Source organism: Nothobranchius furzeri, chromosome 1 (genome assembly GCF_043380555.1).
Source record: "Nothobranchius furzeri strain GRZ-AD chromosome 1, NfurGRZ-RIMD1, whole genome shotgun sequence".
Taxonomy (NCBI): Eukaryota; Metazoa; Chordata; class Actinopteri; order Cyprinodontiformes; family Nothobranchiidae; genus Nothobranchius; species Nothobranchius furzeri.
In genome coordinates, this window is record NC_091741.1 from 54,236,173 (window position 1) to 54,245,905 (window position 9,733).

The window sequence follows — 9,733 nt, forward strand, 5'->3', positions numbered from 1 at the left end:
TAGCTTTCCGGAGTTTTCTTTCAGAAATGATGTATGGTTTTTCAGAAATCCGTAAAAGTGATTATCTCATCATGCACTGAGATAAAATGTAAGCAATACGTCTTTATGTTTTCTGCTAAGCATGCCCCCTGCCCCACAGAGCTCCATGCAATAGGAAACTGAGCGCCGACCAGAACCAGCCAATAGAGCTGGACTACCGCTTACTTGCTTCAAATTTAAGGAATACCTCGGCTGATGCAGGGTTGATGAGCTTTTCACGGACGAGCGTCTTTAAAATATAATTATATGAAAACACAACATGACATGTGAGTAATACTCGTAAAACGTGTTGTAGCTCTGTCAGCTACAGAAGCACATTTAAACCCAAGAAACGTGAAGACGCCATCTTAAAACAGTGACGGACTTTTAGTGTGATATGCTTGTCAGCCACTAGATGGTGCCATCGGACAAGAGAAATACTCCGAAGAGACTTTAAGTAGTTAAGTTTATAATAGTTTATTGCGTAATAATTACCTAAGTAACATTAATAAAGGTACCCTTATTGTAAAGTGTTACCAAAACATTTAAAATGTTTAAATATTTATACTATCATATTAAGTAAATAAATTTCACATTTTGTATTCCGCCATTATGAAATTCCACATAAAATTAATACCTAGATATGCAGCTAATATCTAAATTACCACGTAATGTGAAATTTAGGGTATGAAAGTTTATAAAACATTTGACAAACTGCTATAAACATTTTGAGATTAGCGTTTTAACACACTTTGGAACCAGCACCACTTGGAATAGGACTTAGCACAGCTTTCCTTTCAGAAATAATCTATTTCTCCATGCTGAGGTTGTTCAAAACAGTTAACTGTTTACTTCAAAAGATCTCATCCTGTTACGTGCAAGCAACTCTGTTTTTCACAATGAAAAAGAAGATCGCAAAAGGAAAACCTTTATTTACAAATGACCACAAAGTTTTCATTATCCAGTTCCAATGCTAAACATTTATCAAATCAAGTTCAGAAATCATTTTTATATAAAAATGTACAGTACACTGTATCAATCAATAACAAACCCATAATTTAAACCCCCAACAAACTAAAATTGTGCTTAAAGTGAATTTTTTTTACCCCACAGAACCCTTGCATTCAGAATATACAGCAATATTATACATGTCTTCTTGAAAACATCTTTTTCTAAGTGACTGTACCATGAGCCTCAAATGCACAAAAAAATAATTAAATAATGTTAAAACAGGTTTCAGTCATAGCATTTAGTTTTGGGCCAGGTTTTCATCTTGGGGAGAAAAAAAAAAGCTTCTACACCCCCCGCCCCTCCCCAGAATAAGACTAAAAATAAAACTAAGGATCTTGATGCAATCCACACAAATCTAATTATATATACAGTTTTTTGACCTGAAGTAGTTTGGGATAAGGCACAAGGAGAGAGTGGACAGAAATGAAAACAAGCATATTACCAACGACCCCGACAGCTAGAAAAGCCCTCCCTCCCTGATACACTTCTCACTGAGACATCACAACAGCTCCAAAGTGTTGAACAGTAGTACACCATACAACAAAAACCCAATCTGGCCTTTGCATTAAGAATCAGTGTATAAATCGATAATTTACAATTTTCTCAACGTAACACCTCCCATTTCACAGCTATGCAACTTGGTTCTTGACAAACGTTTTCAAGCTAATGCTCAGTACTGAAAATAAATCAAAGGGAGGTTGACTTTAAGGAACAGCAGACCCTCCATGTTCTCCAGCATAGGCCTGGGCTGATTTGAAGCACAGTTGAAACTGGCAGTGCTGAAGAGTGTTTCTGCTGGGACGATGCTGGGGGGGCAGCCCACATAACGGGCGGCGACTTTGGCAAGATCAGGCCACAGGAATTTTTTCAGGTTCCAATAGTCTAGGGGGTCACAGCTTTGATCCAAAATGTCTTCCTCCAAATACTCCAACACTGTCATCTCTGAGGACTTTTGACTCTCCTCCGTCTTTATCACTTGTCTCATGTCTGTCACCATTGACCAGAGGTCCTTGTTTGGGTGGGAAGCGCTAGATGAGTCAGTGACCTCATTGTAGCCGTTGGGCAAGAGAGGCTCTGCTGAAAGTGAGGTAGAATTGGACATGTCCAGCTCCTGGATCAGATCTTGTTTACAGCGCTCAGCTTCTTCCTCTGTAAATAAAGACGTCTTGTATCTGGGGTCCAGCATGGTTGCCCAGCTGTATCGTGGGTCATCCAGCGTCGCAGACAACCTGGCCACCATTGCTTCCTTTAGAGACCTAAGCATAGTGTCTATGCCCACAGTCTCGTCAAACAGAAGGTCTATTTTTCTGTTGAGAATATGAATGAGTGGTATCACTTGTCCCAGAGTGGCTGTGCGATTGCTCAGTTCCCTACAGGCCACTTCAAAAGGTTTCAGTGCATTGCAGAGCGACAGCATAACCTCCCACTGGTCGTAGCTGATTATTTCCCTGAAATTACACTCAATCGACATTTCATCGATGGCATTCTTCTGTTCCACCAGCCGCTCCAGCATGAATAAAGAGGTCTTCCACTTGGATGGAACGTCCTGGACCAACTGGTTCTCTGGAAGCTGGTGAGCCTTCTGGAGCTCAGTCAACATCTCCTTAGCTTTTTCTGAGCGGTGCACACGTTCACAGATCTTTCGTGCAGAACTTAAGAGGTTCTGAACCATTCTCTGGCTTTTTATGGCTTCGCTTACCATGACATCTATAGCATGTGCAAAACACTGCATGGTGGCATGCCCATGCTCATCCAAAGTATGTCTGATGGTGTCGTTGTCCGTTATCGTGAACCCCTTTTTCAGTCCTGATGAGGTGATCCAGGAATCCCACAGATTTTCAAGCTGCTTTGGGATGTCATGCATATCATGATCACAGTCAATTTGTGAGACACTTAAGAGAGCAGAACAGTGAAAGTCTTGACCTTGAGGTCTGATGTTCGACTCGTATGTTGCCCAGTGGGCAGAAAGGGTCAAGTATTCTCGTGTCTGGCTACTAACCCAAACACCTGTTGTGAAGTGGACAATGCCCCCCTCAGCCTCTTTTAAGTGGGTCTGCACAGCGCCTTTCACCTTTTCATACATCTCTGGTATGACAGTGCTGGTAAAGTGAGAAGAATGTGGTAGAGAATACTGAGGCTGTAGAAACTCTAGCAGTCTGCTAAGCCCGGCATTTTCTACCAGAGCTGATGGCTGAAGATCAAGTGCAAGCATTTCTGCAAGAAGTTTGGTGATTTTTTTGGCAACCGGATGATTCTCATTGAACCTCCCGCAGTTTTGCTCTGTTTGACAAACCGGAGTGTCCATGACTTCTTGTTTAATACGAATTTCAGCAGACGGCACATTACCTGAGAGAGTATTGTTACTTTCAAGAAAATGTCTATGAAACCTCTGCATGTGTCTATAGAGGCAGCTTGTGCCGAGGTTTGTAGTCTTTTTGCCTCTGCTAATTGTACGGCTACAGTGCAAACAAACCACCTTTGTAGGGTCAACAGGTGAAATGGAGAAATGGTTCCACAGCTTTGATGTCTTTTTACTAAAAACGGGAACGATCTGTGGCTTTTTGTCAATGGCAGGGGTGTCAGTGTCTTTGGCTGAAGCCGCATCTGTAGTGGTGAGATTGGTGTAGGGGAAAGGGGGCAAGTCCTTGTCATCTGTGCTTTTTTGGTTTTTCAGTACATCTGGGTGACGTCTCACAAGATGTCTCATCAGGCAGCTTGTGCCGAAGTCGCCCCGTTTCCCCCGACTAATTACACATGGACAGTAACGGCACAGTGCTTTTAACTGGTCTACTGGTGACACTATGAAATGGTGCCACACCTCGGATTTCACCCGTTTCATGATCTTCTTGTTTTGCTGGAAAACTAAATGATCTTGATTAGGGCTGGGGCCATCAGAAAGGTCACATGAAGAAGTCAGTGGTGCATCATCCCCCTGAGTTTTGAAGAAATTGAGTGAGGGCTCCTGCATTGAGAAATGCATCTCCTCTTCACATTCCTCTTTAATGTTAATACTTTCCTCCATGCCTTGGGGCAATACATCTGATATGGTTTCTGACGCGCACAGGAGAAGGGATGGCTCTTTTTTAATATCGAGTGAATCGTGTAATGGAGTGCGGGACAACGCTGAGGGTGAGTTTGTATGGGGTGGGGGGATGTGTCCACCCAATCCATTTTCCTCAATCACAACCTCTTTGTGGGCCCTCCACATGTGACGAATAAGACAACTTGTTCCGAGATCCTTTCCATTTTTACCCCTGCTAAATTCATTCATACAGTGGATACACACTGCTTTGGAATTGTCAGTAGGTGACAGATAGAAATGTTTCCACACGGCTGATCTACGACGGGAACTAGAACCTTTAGGGGTTCCTGGAGGGCGCTCTAGCCCACCAAATGACATGTCTTCAATGTTGCTTTCATTGGAATGTAAAGATGAAAGGGCACTACAAACAGTGTCGGCATTGGCATACGAGTCTAGATTTGGTTCCGTTTTGTTTAACACTTCTTTGGGTGAGGGGTCTGAACTTTCAGCTGAGGATGTGGACGGTGAAGTGTTCTTTGAGGAAAAAGGAAGAATGCTATTAGTCAAGTCTCCATTTTTTGGTGAGCCTGGGGAGGGAGGTATGAAAGATGAGCTTGGCAAGCTAAAAAAGGACGCGTCTCCTCCATCTTGTAAAAGCGCGGTGGGGTGAGCCCTTCGTACATGCCTCATTAAACAACTTGTACTGAGGTCTTTTTCATTCTTACCCCGGCTGAACTCCTTCATACAATATAAACAGATTGCTTTGGTACTGTCACGTGGAGATATGCAGAAATGATTCCATGCAGGGGACTTTTTCCTCGGATTGGACTGACTCCTCATGGAGGACAAAAGACTCTGAGTGACAGCGTCCATTGCAACATCGTAAAGGGTGCTTGTGTATCCACTGAACAAACTACTATAATCATCTACATCTCTAGGTAAAAAAGGGCCGATTGAGCTACCAAATGCCAACCTTTCATCGTCTTGCAGTTCCTCTTCGATTCCATTCGTGTCCTCAATATCATCTCTCACATTCTCACTTGATCCGCTTCCATTTTCAAATTTGTCACTCTCTATATGTTCTTCAGTGTCAGTGTTGGGGGAAGCTGGATCAGCGTTACACATTTTGTCCAACTCCAATTCTTTGTCAACCTGAGATGATAAATGAAAACAAGGGAAGGAGTCTTTATCCAGTGTTGAGGAGCAAGCAGGTAACATGGCATCCACGGTATCATGGGGGTTCATGCTGTAGGACTTGAACACGTAACCGTCCTGCCCCTCAATTTTTAAGCAGGTCCCTTTTGCCTCTCTCCTTTTACTATCCATGGAGCCATCGGAATCAGTAAAGAGATCCTCACTCATGTGGGGAACATCATCGTCCACGTCCATGGCAACAGCCTTATGGTTTCTGAAAAACAGTTAGGTTTGTTAGACACAGTCACTTTTTCCTGGTGTAGTCATTGATACAGCGGCTTTCCAGTCAGTGAAGTGATATGTGTGTTTCTGTGTGTGATCCAGAGCACCTGCATGTTCTTCTCCATTTATAACTTGAAACAGTTCCACTTTGTTGTAACACAACCTGCAGAGAAAGAGAACAAAACCAACATCAGATAAGATCTGTGTATTGAAAATACAGGTAATACAAGAGTTCCACAGTGACAAATCATGCTTTCCATTTTACATTCATTTCTATCGTCTAAAACACTCACTTGTTATTAAAATAATGAAATGAAGAAACAATATGAAACAATTACACCTAAAAACTGTGATTTTTAAAAACTGTAAACAAACTAAAGCAAACGTGCATCTCTAGGGAAATGAAAACTGCCTACAGACAGGTTTAACCAGGTGAACGGGTACCATGGAACATCAGCTTTAGTAGGAATTGGCCCCTCAAATTGTGTCATAGCTCTTAAATGCTGGTAAGCACCTGAAAAATATATCTGACTGTTCAAAACATTTAGAACTGTTGAAAATTAAAAAAAAAGACTTCTAGGAATTTTCCATTAATAGCAACGGTATGCAAAACACTTTGGTTTCCAAAAATACTCATGCTCTGTGAAGAAAAACACACACACACACACGCGCGCGCACACACACACATATATATTTGTTTGTTTATTTTTATTTAAAACGTAAATAACATAATTTGTAACAATCAACATTGTTTGAAATGGAGGTAGGTTGAAGTATGCACTTTTAAGGCCCTACCCCTTTACATATTTAATGTTTCAAAAGAGAAAAAAATCCAATTTAAACTAAGAGTATCAATTCATTCATTTTACCAAATTTACACTTTTTTTTTCAAATAAATAAAGATCATGGAAAGGAAAAAGGAAATACAACAAAGTCACTCTTACAACTGTGCTGCAATCAAAGCTGTTATATTGTCCACCCAGAGAAAGCCACATCATCTAGCATTAGGAAAATGGCACAAACTGTCCTGAATTCATTAAGTTTAATCCTAAACCCATAAAAAACCTTACTTTCTAAACAAAGTTTGAAATCTTACAGTAAATCCAAACCAAGCCAAAAGATCTGGTTAAATGTTGCCTACAGTCAATTCTGAATGCATTGTTTAGTGTGTGATCAGCTAGTTTAACACTTGCATTGTTGCTCCTTAAAATTAGGTTTTTATTTCACAGTTTTCCCAACATTTTATTAAAATGCGAAACAAAAGATCTGAGCAAGCTGCTTAAAAAAAAGAGTCCTTTAAATAGAAGCCACTGAAGCCTGTGTGCTTCACTTTGTTCACTTTGGAGAAACATGGAAACAATGATTATCAAAGTCATCATCTTACTCTAGCCACACACACACACACACACACACACACACACACACACACATATACATATATATATATATATATATATATATATATATATATATATATATAAACTCCTATAGAAAGCTACCGCTCTTTTCTCAACAGTATTGTTGTTGTACAATTTTTAGTATATATATATATATATATATATATATATATATATATATATATATATATGTGTGTGTGTGTGTGTGTGTGTGTGTGTGTGTGTGTGTGTGTGTGTGTGTGTGTGTGTGTGTGTGTGTGTGTGTGTGTGTGTGGAAAGCTACCACTCTATCCTCAACAGTATTGTTGTTGTACACTTTTTAGTGTAGCTTTAAACAGTTTATCGTACCGTCTCCGGGTTTGCTTTAGACAGGAAGAAGCGAGAGGACAGCACAATAATAGCAAACACTGATTAGCCTGTACTTTTTAAAAAAAAAAAACCACTGTGTTTAAATGGCAACACTCGTGTTATCCACTAAATAAGAATGAAATAAATCTGCCATGATTATAAAACACGTCCGACCCACATCCCATAACCGCGAACACAGGAAAATACCGATATATTACTGAGAGTATGGCTACACCATCAATAAACATGACGATGGCTACTCTAGTGGCTAACTGGGTTAGCCACCATGCTAATAAAAACACATAAACACCTCGCAGGTTAAACACTTCTGCCACCTGTTTTTTAGCCCAAATATCCACACCTATCACACATTTACAACCACATCGTTACTGTTAAGACCCACTGACCAGTGAGTTAACTGAAGATCGGACTACAATATGACTGATAGCTAGTTAGCTGTCAGCTAGGCCACACACAGGACGCAAGCTAACCTGGCGAGGCAGAACCAAGCTAAGGAAACGCACGAACCGCACAGAATCCGAACCAGAGCAGCACTCACCACGACGTCTCACCTGTGTCCGGACTCTTTCCAGAGATCTCTACGAGCCCAGCGACTTTACGGTGAAGTCTGGCGATGTGTTGACAGAGTTTCGGTCAACAAACGGTTAAATATGACACATTTGACTGATCTGGAGGGGGGATTCACTTTGTTGCTTTTGTCTCCTGGTCTGCTGGCAGTTCGGCCGAAGAAGAAGCAGCTCCACTCAGCGACGGATGGAAGGAACACGTTTGGTGATGTCACTGAGCTCACGCTCCTCGCTGAAGCAAAATAGGCCTATCGTTATTATTCTGTTACCCCGAGGTCTCTTCATACAGCCAAAAAATAAATGAGCAAGTTCTCAAATAATCAAAATATAAAAATAAACTTTAAGTTGTCAAATATTTTTGACTCATTTACTCAGAAGAATCAAACATCTAAATTTCCAATTCCAAAGGTGAGAACAAATCACTGTTTTGCAGGTGATTAATTCTTGTGTTGTTCTACTCAAGTCTTCAGGCAAGTCCCGAGATGTGCAAGCTTTCAAGTCTTGAGTCAAGTCAGATCTTAAAACATTCCAATCCTGAATGGATTCCCAAGACACGAAAGTCCCAAGTCAAATCCAGTGACATGCTAGTCTCCAATGAAACCAACTCACAGGAAATGGACGTTATGAATCAAATCCAGGATCTAAACTTTAAATTCCAGGTCCAATTTAACCAAACTGGTCATTTAAAATCGGAGTCATTAGAAACAGTTTATGAATACGTGTTAAAAGTTGTGAGTGCAAGCTGCAACTGCAACTGAACTTTATTAGAAGAAAAAAAAACGAGCGCACCTGTTGCATTTGCCAGGAAATTACATTTACTTTTATGTTGTATGTTAAATATTGGATGCCTCCTGGTGAGGTGTTCATGGCACGCCCAATTAGGAGAAGATATAAAGACCAGGACATGCTGGAAGTACTGTTTCTCTGCTGCTCTGGGAACACATTAGGAATCCCCCAGAGTAGCTGGCTTAAGTGGCAGGGGATATGGAAGTCTGGGCCTGTCTGCTTATGCTGCTGCCCCCGTGACCCGACTCCAGATAAGTGCAAGAAAATCGATGGATGTTCAATATTTTTAAGTCTGAAAGTGCAAACGCAAGTAAGCGTTTGGAACGTAGGTTAGGTGGCTAAATCCCAAAATGCGAGAAAAATAGTTTCCAATTTCTACATCTCTTCAAAAATGCATATTTTGCTTTCATAAATGTGAACATGATCTAAAAGATGTGTTTGGAGCACAACACAAAACACCATCCATCCATTTTCGGCCGCTTAACCAGGGTCGGGTTGCGGGGGCAGCAGCCTAAGCCGAGAGGCCCAGAATTCCCTCTCCCCAGCCACTTGGGCCAGGTCCTCTGGGGGAATCCCAAGGTGTTCCCTGACCAGCCGAGCGACAGTCCCTCCAGTGTGTCCTGGGTTATCCTTTAGGTCTTTCCCTGGTTGGACGTGCCCGGAAAACCTTACCAGGGAGGCGTCCAGGAGGCTTCATAACTAGATGCCCGAGCCACCTCAACTGGCTCCTCTCGATGTGAAGGAGCAGCGGGTCTACTCCGAGCCCCTCCTGGATGACCAAGCTTCTCAACCTATCTCTAAGGGAGAGCCCAGTCACCCTGTGGAGAAAACTCATTTCGGCCGCTTGTATCCGTGATGTCGTTCTATCGGTCACTACCCAAACTCGCGACCATAGGTGAGGTAGGAATTTAAATCGACTGGTAAATCGAGAGCTTTGCCTTCTGTCTCAGCTCTCTCATTACCACAACAGATCGGTACAACGGGCTCCATGGGTGAATGCCCGGCCACCAGGCCACCGGTGACCCACATTTTGGCAAGGGAATACTGTTTCTATTTGTATTGTTCATCAAAAGGGATCTGTGGGTTGCACTTTGTCTGATTTCTCATCCAGGACCTGTTGGCTATAGGTGACCCTACCAGAGGCATAT

At 41.8% G+C, this 9,733-nt stretch overlaps 1 protein-coding gene across 2 annotated transcripts; it reads right to left on the bottom strand.

The window, feature by feature from the left end:
* Positions 1–932: 932 nt before the first annotated feature.
* zbed4 (zinc finger, BED-type containing 4) lies at positions 933–7,953 on the bottom strand. 2 transcript variants are annotated; one of them, XM_015956798.3, is made up of 3 exons: positions 7,785–7,953; positions 5,575–5,630; positions 933–5,459 (listed from the first exon to the last, which is right to left on the bottom strand). In XM_015956798.3, the coding sequence occupies exon 3, from the start codon at positions 5,438–5,440 to the stop codon at positions 1,700–1,702; it is 3,741 nt and encodes a 1,246-aa protein (XP_015812284.1). In that variant the 5' UTR covers positions 5,441–5,459; positions 5,575–5,630; positions 7,785–7,953; the 3' UTR covers positions 933–1,699. The 2 variants fall into 2 exon arrangements, with proteins under 2 accessions (XP_015812284.1, XP_015812291.1); XM_015956805.3 differs by having other exon boundaries at positions 7,772–7,907.
* Positions 7,954–9,733: the final 1,780 nt, after the last annotated feature.